At 37.2% G+C, this 15584-nt stretch overlaps 1 protein-coding gene across 5 annotated transcripts in view; it reads left to right on the top strand.

Moving 5' to 3' along the window:
• magi2b (membrane associated guanylate kinase, WW and PDZ domain containing 2b) overlaps positions 1–15584 on the top strand; it is a 76682-nt gene that overhangs the window by 13611 nt on the left and 47487 nt on the right. For 4 of the 5 annotated variants that reach the window (XM_089127403.1, XM_039658119.2, XM_089127402.1 and 1 more), the window contains exon 2: positions 4829–4945. In XM_089127403.1, the coding sequence (XP_088983529.1) occupies positions 4829–4945 (117 nt within the window). Of the gene's footprint in view, positions 1–3347; positions 3537–4828; positions 4946–15584 lie in introns of those variants that run through there. The other variant, XM_089127404.1, reaches the window with a different exon arrangement.

The raw sequence follows: 15584 nt of genomic DNA, 5'->3' as shown, positions 1-15584 counted from the left end.
TAATTCAGGTGTGTCTGACCTCAGAAGTCACGGCAACAATAATCAGACACGCCTGGATTAATCGGTTTGTCCAATAATGACAGACAGGAAACAAGGAGCTGGCTGAAGTTCAGTAAGTAGTGTAGCTGTGCATAAAGCCAATTGCTTTGCTTCTCATAATTCAGACTTTGAATCTCAATGTATGACTTTATATCGTAATTGTGACAGTTTGTCTCACATTGTGACTTTATTTTTTTAAATGATGACTTAGTTTCTCGTAATTGTAAATTTTTTACCTCAGAATGTGCCTATATCTCGCAACACAACTATATCCCACAGTTGAGACTTTTTCTCGTAATTGTGACTGTAAATGTCAATATGTGACTTTATATTTCGGGATTGTGACTCTGGATTTAAACTTTGTCGACAAACAAACTACCAAGCACAATGTTCTCTCACCATTCCTAATTTCTAACACACACACACACAGTGTACGGTGTGATGTTGTGGCTGTCAGAGCAGAAATGAAAGCTGCTGATGCTCTCCTTGTTTTTCCGTCGTCTCCAGTCGAGTTCGTATGTAAATGGTGCAAGCTTATTTTGTCCATTAGATCGAAAGATCTGAAAAAATCCAAATTTACCACCCACAGACCCTCCCCTCGACGAAATCAGGACAGCAGTTGTTGAAAGTGGACAACAGAGACGGATTTAAACATTTCACCAAATACAACATCTTTGTTGATCCTGAAACAACATTCCAATCAACCAATCAGGTTTTAGGGACAAGTTTACAGTTTACGTTGAGATTTAAGCTCATAACCAGAGTTAGGTGTTTCTACATCAGTGTTTTTCACCTGTTTCCTTCTGATAACTTAGGGTAGGGTTCAAGAATAATTTCACACAGACATATTGTTCCAGGTTCAACAAATTATGTCGAACTTGGCAAAATCACGGTGACCGTAACGGTATATCTCTGTGTGACCAAATCTTGTAATTTTGACTATATCTTTATATCTATATCTCATAATTAAGTACTTCCCCTAGTAATTGTGAGACTTTGTATCTCAAAATGTGACTCAGTTTTTTTTTTAAAAACCCGATCGCACACAATCACCATGTCCCATCTCATCTCTGTGCTTGTTCATGTACGTGTGTCTTTGGATTTATTGACTGGTTAATAAACAAGCATCTGTCATCACTTGTGGAGAAGTGGCTGAGAGATGGCACACGGCGTCCTCTGGGATCAAGAGAAAGTGAGAGCGTGAGAAAGAGAGAGTGTTTTTTTTTTTAACAGCTGTCCGACTCTCTCTCACCCTCACGTCATGCCTTTGCCCATTGTGTCATCCATCGTGCTGACAAATGAAGCGACCACGTTCTCTCATGAGTCAAAGGTTTGTCCTCCACAAAATCTCACCTGTGACCTCAGACTTTCTCCTCAGAGTCATGTATTCTCAGCAGATATGCCTATTTTTCACCGGCCGAGCAACAAGATAAGCGATCTGAGATCAGTTGAAACACCTCCTGCATTCCCCAACCCAATTTCAGCACTTAATAATTTTCTGCACGCAGATTTTTCTTATACCATCTTGGATGCTGCTGTTTTTTTTTTTTCATTCACCCACACGAATTTCATTTCTAAAGGGTTATAGCAAGGTCACTTCTGCTGCTTCACTAACTATGGGTTATTGTTACTCCTGTCTGCTGTATAATTTTCATCCTCGCATTCCAAACAATCAGAATGTCAAGCTTCTCAACGACCAGAATGCATTTAAAACAAACTCATCAAATCTTTCCGTAGACACTTTGTTTACCATCGATGTTCTCCAGTGTGTACGACTATAGTGAGCTTGTCAACCTATCACTGTTGCCATTTCAAATGTGCCATTTTTAAAGAATATAGTTTTACATATTCATACCTAAAAAGTAAATAGTTAGCAAATGCTTTTATTGTCTTTTTAAAATAGGAAATATAATACAGTAATTGTATTGGTACAATTAATTGGTACAGTGATCTAATTAATCTGTTGAAGATGTAATTAGCAGCTTTTAATTAATTACTTTTTTAGAGTAACTTACCCAACACTGTTTACCTCTTGCCATTGCTAGTCGTCTTGCTAGTAAGTGTTTAAAAGAGAGCATTCATTTCCATGCCTGTATGTAAAAGATATTTTCATGAAATACCACTTAAGAGGCAGTAAAATAATAAATATTGTTAATTTTTTAATATTTTTAATTTATTGTACATTAACAAATGCAGTCCAAAAAGTCTTGAGTCCAGTAAAATTCCATTGCGTTTTTATGCTACTAATGATCATTTTTGTTATTAATTCATTTGTTTTTATATTAGTTTAACTGTGTCAATTTTAAACTAACGAAAACCTACTAAATATCATTTAGGACCTACTATATATGACTTAAAATCAAGTTTTAGCTTGACTCCAGATTCCAGAACACGCCTACATATACACGTACATATATACTGTATGTATATATATGTATGAAGAGTTCAGATGCAAAAGCCTCTAAGTGCCATTTGAAATTTTCTTCTAGAATGATCATTTTTATCAAGCTTGTATATTTAAGTTCAGTGATTTCACTTAAATGGCAATGATAATTACCTATTAATTGTTATTTAAGAGAAATTACTGAACTTAAATATACAAGTTTGATAAAAATCATCATTAAAGAAGAAAATTTCAAATGGCATTTAGAGGCTTTTGCATCTGAACTCTTCATATATATATATATATATATATATATATATATATATATATATGATGTGTGTGTGTGTGTGTATATAGGCTATGCTTGCTTTATGTCTACTGTATATAAATATATTAATTTGTTTTAATAATTAATTTTTTAGTTAAGCAATATAACTTTGTTTATAACGGAAGTTCTATTACTTTAAATATATTATTTTACCATAATTAAATATATGATCTTAATATAACTCCTTAACGTGTTACTTTTGTAGGCAAAGTGAATAGTTTATCTATTTAGGGTAATGATATTGTGAGACCCTGACATGAGTAATTTTTAATTAGCCTATTCATTCCCAGCTAGTATTTGGCTGGTCATTATGCGCTCCGAGTGCGCGCTGCTACTTGCTTGCTTCGCTCTTGACACTGATGTGTTCACAAGGTCAACAAGTTCACACGATGCCAACTAGCAGGAAGCATCTGGTGTGAACAAGCTGGCCTTTTTGGTGGTGTGTCCAAAAGCATCTGTATCACGCACACTCACCCTCAACCACTGCAGTACCGTTGTTTGCAGTCAGGGGGCGATATCAGACCTCCCTATCTACCCAGCAAATGAGAATACTGGCTTCATTGTGATAGGCTCTCTTCTTGCAGAACCTTTTTTCCCTCTCTGTTGTCTCCCGACTGTCGACGACTCCGTCGCTTCTCCTCCTCCTGCGTTCCCTCTCTCCTCTGGAATAAACTAGCTGCAGAACGGGAGACTCCATCACTGCTGCATCCATTGATTATATTAAGGACTAGTTAAAATATGGGATTGAATGCATAAAGGGGAATAGCAAAGAGGATTTTGGAAGGGGTGAGTAGATCCAAGCTAGTGACAGAGGAGCACATCATCTGGACCGCTGGAATTGTGATTGGGATACAGTAGTTTTTTTTGGAAAGAGGGGGAGGAGAGAGCCATTATTGTTATGGATGATGACAAGTGAGATTTTTTTATTTAGGATTGCTGACTGGAGAGATGTTACTTGTGAGATGTTCCTTTTTTGTCATTTCCCTGGAACGGTGTGACGGCATTCCGGTGTGTCCTTTCCGCCGCAACAGCTGTGCAAGCTTGATTGTTGCATTTTTCTCCCCCCTTTTCCACTCACGCAATGTCATGCAGAGATTTGTTATTAGAAATTTTTGACAATAATGATTCTTATAGCTATTATGTGAATTATGGTGATGTTAGAAAGAAAAACTGGTTAAGACATCTTCCATGAATGGATTTTGGAGTACCAGGTTTTTGCCTTTGTCAACCGGTGACAATGAGATGTAATGTATTCTGAACTTGTGAAATGGTGTGCAGGCTCATGCCAGATGCTTATTTTTTCAAAGGATCTTCTCACACTCACAAATGTGTGCTGGATTTTTGCATTTCCAAGCATGCATCCCAATGTATCCATGGTCAAGGTTATGATTGGAACAGAAAAAATCTGCCTGGCTCTCTTGAGTCACAGTAGTGCGACATGATTTGTCACTTTTCTGTCCTTTGTTCACCTTAGAGAAATGGTAGAAAGTTGTCAAGCTACCTTTTATTTTCAGGATTTGCCTTGGTGTCTCTCAGTGCTTCTTGCTTAAGATGTTGTTAGGGTACCTGGATGGCTAGCTATGTGATAAACCAAGTCAGACAACATAAAGTGTATCTTTAGGGAATCATTTTGTGCTAAATACGTTTATGCATATTAAATGTCACTGAACCATTGAAGCCAACTACAAAAGTCAGCTGCATGAATGTGATAACTTCAGGCTAAACAAATGGGAAGTGCTAATGCTAAGTGACACATGCTCTATATGGGATTTCATGAAGTGTCTGAACGGCTTGAAAACAAACAGAATTTGCTAGGACCTAAGAGTGAACCTTGTGGAACTTCGCTCATTCAAACATACCAGTTTACATAAAAAAAAAAAAAAACTTTGTCTATATAGTGTTATTTGTGGTTTGCTACCTAACCCTCCCTTACCAACATGCCTGTGCATCCTGTAAGGCAAACTCCAGAAAATGATGAGGGGGAGCTACATACTTTAAATTAACATAATTTTAGGGCTATCTCAGGTTCTGCGTTTACCAGTTAATTTACCTTGTGTTTTTTTATTTACCTTTTACAGGAGGTGTTGTAGATAAAGATCTCCGCCATTATCTCAACCTACGGTTCCAGAAAGGTTCAGTGGACCACGAGCTTCAGCAAATCATACGTGACAACCTCTACCTCCGGACTGTGCCGTGTGAGTGATCCATACATACATTTTTTACTCTTGCCAAAAAGACTGGGTTTCTTAGCGTAGGTCTTTTTCATATCCATAAAATAATACGGTGACGTCCTGCTGAACCTGATGAGGATCCCATTCCAGAATGTCCGTACCAGGTGTGATGCAATCATAGTAAGATATACCCCTTATAAATAGTAAGTTAAAACTAGAGCCTGACCGATAAAGGATTTTGAAGGCCGATAACGATACAAATATTTGTTGGTTTTAAAATACCGATATTCCGATATATCGGCCGATATATATATATATATATATATGTGTGTTTTTTTTTCCCAGAAACACGCAACAAAACATTAACAGATTTCCCTAACATTAGTTATTTGTATTTATGTATGAGTTTTAACTAAAATAATATGATAATGCATTTTAAAAAGAAACTTATTTCTTTTATTGTCGCAATAGAACAGAGGAACCAAAGCTCATTAATGTTAACGTTAGCGGTCTTACACTGATGATAGTGGTATTAGCTAGCTTTGTGGTTAGCTAGTCTATGATGAGCCATAATTTAGCAATGGATAACGTCATACTGCAAATTGTAAAATATACGTTTTCAATATAACAGGCCAAGGAGAGATGATATGTCTCATTGCTATAATGGTCATGTGCAATTAAAGAAATGCTTCAGTCACATTGTCAAAAGTTAAAAGGACAGTCAGTCCTACTACACTGTAACGTTTTTTTTTTTTAAATATTCATTTATCGGCCATTATAACTGCCGATACTGATAGTTTTGAAAATGCCTAATATCGGCCGATAATATCGGCCTGGCTCTAGTTACAACCCAAAAAACTGTCTTTGCCATCGGACCGCAACAGTCGACAAGCGGCAGGGCGTTTTGATGATCTTTTGGTTTCTGTTTTTGACACCCACTTTGAAATCTCCAAAATTCTGGACTTTATGACTATGGATTAAACATCAACTTTCTTCTATGCAGTTTAGTATTTAGTGTGGAAAGGAAAAATGCTTGTCACATTGTGCCTAGTCAGGACATAGGAAGTGTCCTTTTGTGTATTTTAGTGTTTTTGGGGATATTTTACGTCTGATTATATATTAATGGAGCTTTTTTTAGTGGGGTACTTGCAGCTAAAATGAGCCAACCTGCAATATTGAGGAAGTTGTTATTGTTGTGTGGGGTTTTATAGGAGAGACATGGAGACAACCCCCCCCTGATATGTCTGGGTACCATCTCAATGCATGATGCAACCAGATAGAAAGAACCAATATGGCTTATTTTGACGTAATGAGAAAAAAATGTAATTTTGTGGAAAGCACCAGTCTCCAGTTTGAGGTAAATGACAGGAATGTTAGCAGTGTTTTGAAATCATATAACAAATTTCACTTGTACCTCAGTTTGTAAAAACATACAGAAATGTGTTGACAGTAATGCACTGAGACGTCTGTGGTGTAAATGTACAATGCTTACAAAAAGTCTCTTATTAGTCCACATATTTGAACTGGATTGATGCGGTCAGTCCCAAATTTTGATAGATATCAAGATATTGCGACAGGCAAGGTTGTGATTCCTGCCGGCTAGTGGAGGCAAGCTAATGTTAGCTTGTTGCTAATGTCAGTTTTTTAGTTATTATGGCTAGCTTGTCATTGTCATGTGTATACCATGATGCTGGAAAAGTTAGCAGTCACCATTTATATATATATATATATATGTGTGTGTGTGTGTGTGTGTAGAGAGAGATACAGATTTCCACATAGCTCATCGTCTTTTCCTCAAATCAAAACAAAAACAAATTGCGAAACAACGACGATGCTTCGGTCAACTCTCTTCACCCACTTCACTTGTTCTTCCTTTCCTTCCTGTCTCTCTCTTTTTCTTTCTCTCTCTCTCTCGCTCCCTCTCTTCCTCAGCCTAGGGTTTCCAAGGCAACCACCATTTCCTCTCCAGGCTAGCCTGCTGATGTTTCCCCCTCCCCCTTCATAGTGGTGCACAAACACATCACAATCACCAACCGGCTGGATGAAATGATGCCTTTGATTTATGCCTGTGCAGCGTAGTCATGAGCGTGTATTTCTGGAGCTATTTCTCCCATACTGAGAGTCATTAGTGTAACTGAACAGCTTTCTGAGATGTTTTGGAGGCTGAATTGGAAGAGACACGACGTGATAAAGCAATGTTAAACTGTTCATTTGTCTTGTGAATGTTAAAACAGAGGAGGAGAGTTAGAACATGACCTGGGTAACTGAATGTGATAGCGTTGCTTTATTAAAAACATGCCACATAGAGTTTGATTGTAGAAGTAAGAAATGGGTGCTGTCTGGATGTTATTAGACTACACAGGGGTTTTAAAATTGGTATAGATTTTTGTTTTCCTCCATTTCGGTGCAGAAAAGTGTTCTTCATGGTTAGTTGTCCAGCTCTTTAGGAATCATTCACTTGTGATTTGTATTAACTGACCTTCATTTTTCACACTATACAATTGAACCGGATGTGCCAATGCCCACTACTATAGTGCTGACTCTGAGAATACAACATGCATTTGTGTTGTGCACTGAATTTGTGGACTGATTTTGGTGATGAAATGATGCATCAGTTTGGGTTTGTGTTGCTAGAAGCGTTTGTGTTCAAATGCTTGTTTCGGGCTGTTCAGAATCGAATCCCGCTGGTCATGCCACACAAGGTGTAACTACAGTACATTAGATATCTGATGTGTAACTTCACTCTCAGCTGGAGATCACTGCATTGACATGGCTCATTTCACAAGTCTCTTCACTGTCACTATTAGTAGCCACACACACGCTCAATTTCATAACTGGGTTTATAGAACAGTCTTTGCCGTTTACTATTCATGACAAGTGTGCTTGTCTGGGTGAAATTATGTCTGCTAAATTTTTAAATATGTTTTTAATTTAGATCCTAGACTGTATTTTGAACAACTGCTTTTGGATGTTGTATCACGTTTTGCGCAGTTATTTTAAACATTTTATTAAGATGCTAAAAATAAACCAACTTTTAAAAATGTAGCAGTGTGTATTATGTAAACGTCCCCTAAGACATCCATCCATCCATCCACCAAAATATTTTGCTTTTTATTTGTGCGTTGACCATGATACTTCAGGATTTCGCATTAAGCTTTGTATTAGTATAAAGCCTGTAATGTATAGTATTTTCAAATTACCATGCTTTCCACCCTCACATCCCCCTGAGACGAGAGATATATGTATGTTTTGTCTGGAAAACATCCTCCGATGATGCAAAAATCGTTATTTTGCGTCATCTGAGGATTTTAGTAGAGGCTGTTCCACATGTTTTCAACCCGACCACAGAGAGTGGGATCTCACTCACAGAATGTACACATAGTGTCAGCCATCTTATTTTTTTTTGGAGCTAAGCTAGCAGGCTCTTGTTCTGTGGAGAAAGCTGAGTCGTAGGGGTTACCATTCTCTTTTTCCCAGACATGTCCGGGCGTCGATGTCCGGGATTTAGCTTTTGCTTTCTGCAGTCGCCATTCATTGTTTACATGCACACCTTTTCTTTCAATCTAACTGAATTTATTCCGATTGGTGAATCTGAATGTAGTGTTCACACGCATGCTAAACAAGTGATTTGTTAATGTGCGTTTTAACATTGCTAAGAAAATTCCCGCTCCTCTGTGAGAGATACGAGACTGGTGCGTCTCACAGGTGTAGCTCATCGGTAATCACGCCACCGGCCTCGCGCCGTTCTCCCACAGCCCTCAGCCTCGTCCCGCTCGCTAGAGTCCGACATTTTTTCGGGAATCCCGCAGGTCACGGGAATCCCGCGCAATGGGAAACAAAATCACTATGTATCACGGGATTGGGACGGGAAAGGAAAAAATATCAGTGGGATTGGGCGGGACCGGGAATCATAATAAAACTTTGAACTAAATTCTATTTGCTCTGTCTCTTTATGCTCTCCTGTTTGCTTTGGTAATGCTGGTAAAGTGAATGACGTGCTCCACACACCCATACCAGTTGGTGGCTGTAATATACATAGCTTCCAACTGTCATACCCGCATTTGATTGGTTTCACACGCTCACACGCCACACCCCCGATTCTCACGCTGAAGTGTCAACCTCGTTGGTTAAATGCCTGATAAATTTTTCTATATATCTACCTATATATTTACCTGTTGATCCACTCGTGATCGAGTAGTTATGCCGCAAATTTGTTAAATTCTCCCGGAATCTAGAGTAAGCGTGCATGCGAGACAGAGGTTGTGCTTCAAACCACCTAGCGCACACACGGCAGAGGGAAAGCGAGCGAGAGACATTGCGAGTGTGCGTGTCATCCAAACCACCCAGTTTTACAGTTTTTTTTTGACAGATTCTGGTCTAAAAAACACAACACGGGACGGGAGTGGGTGGGAATAGGAGTCATTCTTCTGGGAGTGGGACAGGAGAGGTTTGAAAATACACTCCCGTATCACCCTCTACTGCTCGCCACAGTAAACTGAATGGTGAATGTAGAACGCAAAAGCGAATACCGGACAATTTGGGCGATCTTGAAAAACATTTTCGGGCAGACTCATCACAGAGACTCACTAGTAGCCTAGACTTGTTGTTTAACTACTGCGCTCTGTTACCGGTAGGCGTGGCCTCCTAGGGCAGCGAAGCAAGTGCATTCTGGGAGATGTTGTCTTTCATCCTCAGTCTAGAAAACTCCAAATTCAAACATTTCTTCTACATAAATGACCCATTTTAAAAACACATTCATCTTTCCAGAGCTTAAGTATCCCTTTAAACAAAATTGAATAAAAAACGTGAAATAACCAATTTTATTTCCAAAGTGAGGACTAGAAGCCACTCGCATGCATCCTGAGGAAGTCATGTGACAACAGTGTAGCACTACAGGTGCTATACAGTGTAAACTGCAGGCTATTCAGTAAATATTTGTCAGAACACACTCTTTTTTCCTCTGATTTATGCCCTTTTGGATTAATCAAAAAATTGAAGTCAATGGGAAATTGAAAACCCTTATATTAGAGCTCAAGGGATTGCTGGTTTGGTTTCTTACAACACCACTTCACTTGTAATTTCACACAACATATGACAATACTCAACGACCCCCCCTCCGCTCTCTGATTCTCTAGTATTTCACTTTTTCTCTTCCGCATCAGCTGTTATTTCCACCAACCAAACAGTGACAGTGCAAAATCATGCTTTAGTCTCACTCGAGGCTGTGGCACTGTCGGATCACGTCTGTCACTTTGATGAGCGGACGACAGAACGCATCACGAAAGGGCCTGTCCGTCCGCAGGGCAGTCGAAGCCCTGTATTGTACAATTAGACTTTCATATTCGTTTCGTTCTCTATCCCCCACCTCGTTTCTTCTACGTCCAGCCAAATGCAATTGTTGCGTACTGCTGGTAGCGCACGCCTACTGCTTAGCAAAACCCCATTAGTATCTGTCAGCAATCAACCAATGATATATAATCATTTTAGACAGTTAGCTTTTTGTGAAGTGCATCGACGGAAGACGAACAGACATTTGTGTGAATGTAACAGGTTATTTTGATGGGTTTCTATATTTCCTACATGCTTCTAAAGGGCTCTTTCACATGCATTGTGACATTGTTTTCAACTGTCGTAATGCAATGCTCAAAGTTCAGCCTCCGTTTTTGGACTCTGTTTACACTAACTTTCCTAAAAAAAGTGAACATTTTGATTTCAAAGTGCTGGAAAGGTGTCGACTCTTTAGGAGTTAGCAGTGCACAGAGACTCATTATACATTCTGCTGGTGTTCATTGCTGAACTGTCAAGTGAACAAAATATGGGCGTGTAGAGCCCACTGGGAGACACTTGAGACCAAAAAAAAAAATGATCGCAGAGACAAACCTGTTGTTTAATCAGCGATGGGAGGGAAATGGACGTTGCAAGTTCAAACTGCGTTTTGAACTTTTTAAAAACTGTAGTTTGTGAACTGAAGATGATAATGGGATCACTGTTGCACCTCAAGGCACAGCTTCATGTGCTTGCACACACAGGTAATTGCGCAGACAACTGCACACTCACCAGACCACTGAGTGAAACAGTGAGGTTTGCTCTATCCAACCGTGAGCCTCAGATTTTTCCTTGCGTCTTCAAAGCTTTATAAAATGAACGAGCAGGACATCTGAGTCATCCATTCCTGAATCATTGCGTCAATTTCTACTGTCTAAATGCTTTTAAATCATGCTTTTACCATCAACTGGCCTCATTCCGAGCATAAGTGGACGTTTCTTATTGAACGTCAGAGGCGGATTTAAAGATAAGTGTGGCGAAAGAATATCAACCGATCAATATTTTCATCTGGGACTTGAATTGTGGATTGTGGATCTGCTTAGACCTTCACACAAGCTTCTTCTCTTAATAAACCAAAACAACCGCACTCTTTAGTGTACACTGCTCCAGATCATTGATTTGATTTCTTGAAAACAGTGTTTTTATACGATAATTAGTCTGAATTGCAGATTGTGGAAATGTTCGTAGCTTTTTAAACAGTAGCGTTTGAGTAAAGAACGTTTGAGTTTTTTTTAGGCTAGACTGTAAACAACATGGTCCAGTGGCGGTAAATGTCTAATTGGGTATGTCATTGATTCATTGAGTCATTGATTCATTAGATTTGTTCAAATGGTGAATTCATTCAGTAATTAAGTAAATGGCTTTCTTTTCGTTCAAAATGTGGATTTATTCAGTAATGAAACGCGCTCAACAGTTCTGCTGTGGCTTTATAAGTAATATTTTCATTGACAAAATTAAGCAAAAAGTTTAAAACGGACAATATTGTGAGTGTGTAGACATCAAGCAGTGAGTTGTTGCCCTGCCTCATGTTCGTCACCAATCAACTGTATGAAATGTACTGCGGCACGGGTGCGGGGGTGTTATCTCGATAACAAAATGCAATATTGAATCATGAATCCTGGACTTGATTCTATCCAGTCCAGGTTTTCCTGAAGTGCCACAGCATCAGATTATGCATAGACATCATCCCAATATGGGAGAGATCTTGTGTTGGTGTGTCATTGATTATTCTGTTCATGCCTGAGTTTATTTAATGTGATGTACTAAAAAATGGATGACAGAGCATCTTAGGCAGTTTTCTGGTTTCTTCAGATCGGCTTTGATGTGCTTATAGACTCCAGCTGTTTGATTGACAGTCTGGTTTGCACCGCTAATCCTGGAAGAGAGATTGTAGCAAACAGTATCATTACTGCCTGATGTCCTTTGATGTTTGAGGGAGTGGACCAATCAAATAATCAATCATTATTCTTCGCTGTACACATTGCAAAATGAAAATTGAAGACATCTGCGCTGAACTAGAAAAAAATAAAAATGTTGTACACACAGTATATTTTGCTGTAATGGCTTTTATGCAATATGAAATAGTGAATTCAAGCAAATGTCACCAATTTAAATAAAAATTCTAAATAAATGCTCACTTTTAAATACTTTTTCACAAATGAAGACTGTTTAACCGTTTTTTTTAAATAATGATTTAAATATGCAAATTTAAATTTTAATACTTTTGGGATATAATTCAAACAGACATGTAAATAAATATATATATCTCTCACAAATTAATAGACATTTAAAACTATTTATTTAATTTAAAATGTACTTAATTTTAGCCATAAATTAATAAATAATTTTTAAATTTACAACTAAAACATGAAAAATATCTATTTATTTGCCAAATTTTCTGTTATTTTATTATGTTTAAAGACATTTTAAAACACAAAGTTTGTGAATCATTTTAAATTAACAAATAAAACATGAATTAAATACTGTAAAATGTGTCTAATCTGTTGTTAAATAAAAAAATAGTTATGTTAATTAAAAAAGTAATATTGAATAAATCATTTTTAAAATGTGAAGTGAATAAAGCATGAAATATATTTTTTACTTTGTCAATTTTAATAGAAAATGAATAATTCTATTATTTTATAAATTGTAGTTAAACAATAAGTTTGTATGGTTATATTAACTAGATTTTAAAATATGATTTAATCAACAAAATTGAAAAAAAAATATTAGTAAACAAATCCCTTGTTTTTGCAAATAATCCATATATAATTAAATAGTTTTTTGTTTTTAAAATGTCTAATAAATACTTTTTTTTAAACAAAACAAATAAAACATTAATTAAATAGTTTGTAGTTATGACTTTTTTATTGTTATATTTAACTACATTTAAAACTATAAACTTTTTTTAAAATGTCTATTAATGTGCCCATTTATGTATTTACCTTTTTAAGTTTGAATTAATTTATTCTTTTGTTTTATGTTGAAGTGGCATCTTCTCCATGTATTCTGTATATGTAGAATAATTATAATTTGGATGCCAATGTGATTCCTCTCATCATGTAAATTACATTTCATGACCACCCAGGTGTGTAATAGTGTATAATAGTTCTTAATGGTGACTCTAGATAAATGCTTTATTGGCATTTTGAAATAAAAAATACTCAATGTAGAAATCGGGAAATCACTTTATTCTCTGTACAGACTCACAGTTGTGACACAGTTTGTGTCGTGAGCCTGCTGTTGTAGTTCTGCTACTGTGACGCTCAAACGGGTTTAACGGAAACCCTACCACTTTACTTCTGGAGTTTGTTAGATTTTCTTAACAACAACAACAACAAAAAAAGCCCTGTTTGCCCACTTTCAAGTTTGCAGAGATTCCAGCTTCCGGCAAAAGTCGATTGCACAACATCCGTGCTGTTTACAGATGAGATGACTCACTGTTGAGACACTGAGAGCATTTTGAGCTGTCGTCACTGCAGCCGCTTTATACATATGTGGGAAATCAAGGTAATAAAGCATCGCGTTTCGGTGCGACATCCTAAACATTGAAAGAATGATATCCGAGTCCATGCAAGTGCTCTTCGATGCAAACTCGAGCGAGGCCGTCAGAACCGCGCTGGCTTCTGGTGGCTGTGTTGGGTGACGGAATGAAAGTCTTAAATGTTCTTTCAATCCACCAGGGACTCTCTGTCTCTCCGACGTCATCCTGATGTATGAGTCTCCTCATCCTTCATGGCAGGCAGGCAGTGCACTCAGTTAGTGATGGGACTCTGCGATACAGCCAATAGACACTGGTGCTGGATCTGGTCAGCCGAGGCATAAATCAAAATGAAGGCATCGAGGTTTGGGATTATTTACGCTTTTTCGATTGTATATGAGATAGAGACTATAAATTATTGTGTTGCACAAGAGGTGAATAAAAGGTGAAATGGAATGGGTTTTGAAAGGAATCTGAGTATTTTTGTGTGTGTGTACTAGTTTGATGTCAGTGTAGCTTGTTACTGACAAATACAAGCCATTGAGTCACATCTCTTTTTTTTTCTCTTGTAAAAATATCTAAACTATGGCAGTCAGTTGCGAGAGAGAGAGCGAGAGAGAGAGCGTGAGAGAGAAAGCGAGAGAGAATAGGTTTATTCACATATTATATTCCAGATAAAAACATTACAATTTTGAAATATTTTTACAATTAATTTTTAAAATATTTTAAAATGTAATTTATTACTGTGATGCAAAGCTAAATTTTTAGCATCATTTCAGTGGCACATGATCCTTCAGAAATCATTCTGATGTGCTGATTTGTGCTCAAGAAACATTATTTAGGATTTATTTGTTAAAACATAAGTTTGCAGTATGCATTATGTATATATACACAATCTTAACTTTTAACATCTTTTTTTTAAACAAATTAAAATCTTACTGTGAAATCGAAGAATGATATTTCAAATAAACATTACGTCATTGAAAAAAATTACATTTTTTTTATAAATAGTATTATTTTTATTTGAAATGTCGCTCTTCAACTTTGCTTTAAAGGGGTCCTATTATATCATTTTACGAATTCTTGGGGTGTACTAGAATATGCATTATTGTTTTCATGCTTGATTGATTAAAAAAAAAAACATAACTTTTTCACATATTTTACATTGGTTACATATCCCTTCTCCCCAGTCTGTCTCGAACGAATCATTTAGTTCTGGTTTCGATGAAGCCCCTCCTTCTAAATACAAAATGTGCTGTTTGGCAGCACTTATGGCCATTGCACACTGAGTCCGAAATTGTCATATGCGTTTTTTCGTATTCGTATAGTGATTTCAATTGGAGGAAAACCGTTCATAAGCAGAGCTACTAAGCCACTGTGTTGACATGGTCCTGCCTTGCATAATATTTTTAATGTGAAAGTCTTAAGTCGTGTTATACTGTACATTAGGCTAGTACATCCCGGTATGCAATTTAGCACATTTTGATGGAAATTTATCAAATAACAAACAATGTATCAAAGCAAGCCTAGTTGTGTCCATTTTTTTGGATTCTGCCGCCTGTAACCAGTACAGTAGGCATGGTTTTGGAGTGGCCTCGTAAGGGCAGCAAAGCAAGTGCATTCTGGGAGTTGTTGTCTTTCAGCCACATGAGTAAAAAACACATTTTCTGCCTTTTCTCAGTCTAGAATGCTTCTATTTCAAAAATAATTTCACATTTCTACTATATAAATGACCAATATTAAATACACATTCATCTTTCCAGAGGTGAAGTATCCCTTTAAGTCTTACTGTGATTCCCAATGGAGACCAAGACAGAAACTGATTATGAACAGGACTAGCATTATCAGCCTGAAATT

The sequence above is a fragment of the Pimephales promelas genome, chromosome 25, assembly GCF_988280905.1.
Source record: "Pimephales promelas chromosome 25, fPimPro1.hap1.1, whole genome shotgun sequence".
Taxonomy (NCBI): domain Eukaryota; kingdom Metazoa; phylum Chordata; class Actinopteri; order Cypriniformes; family Leuciscidae; genus Pimephales; species Pimephales promelas.
Note: the sequence above shows the minus strand (reverse complement) of the source record. Positions and strands in the feature narration are given on the sequence as shown.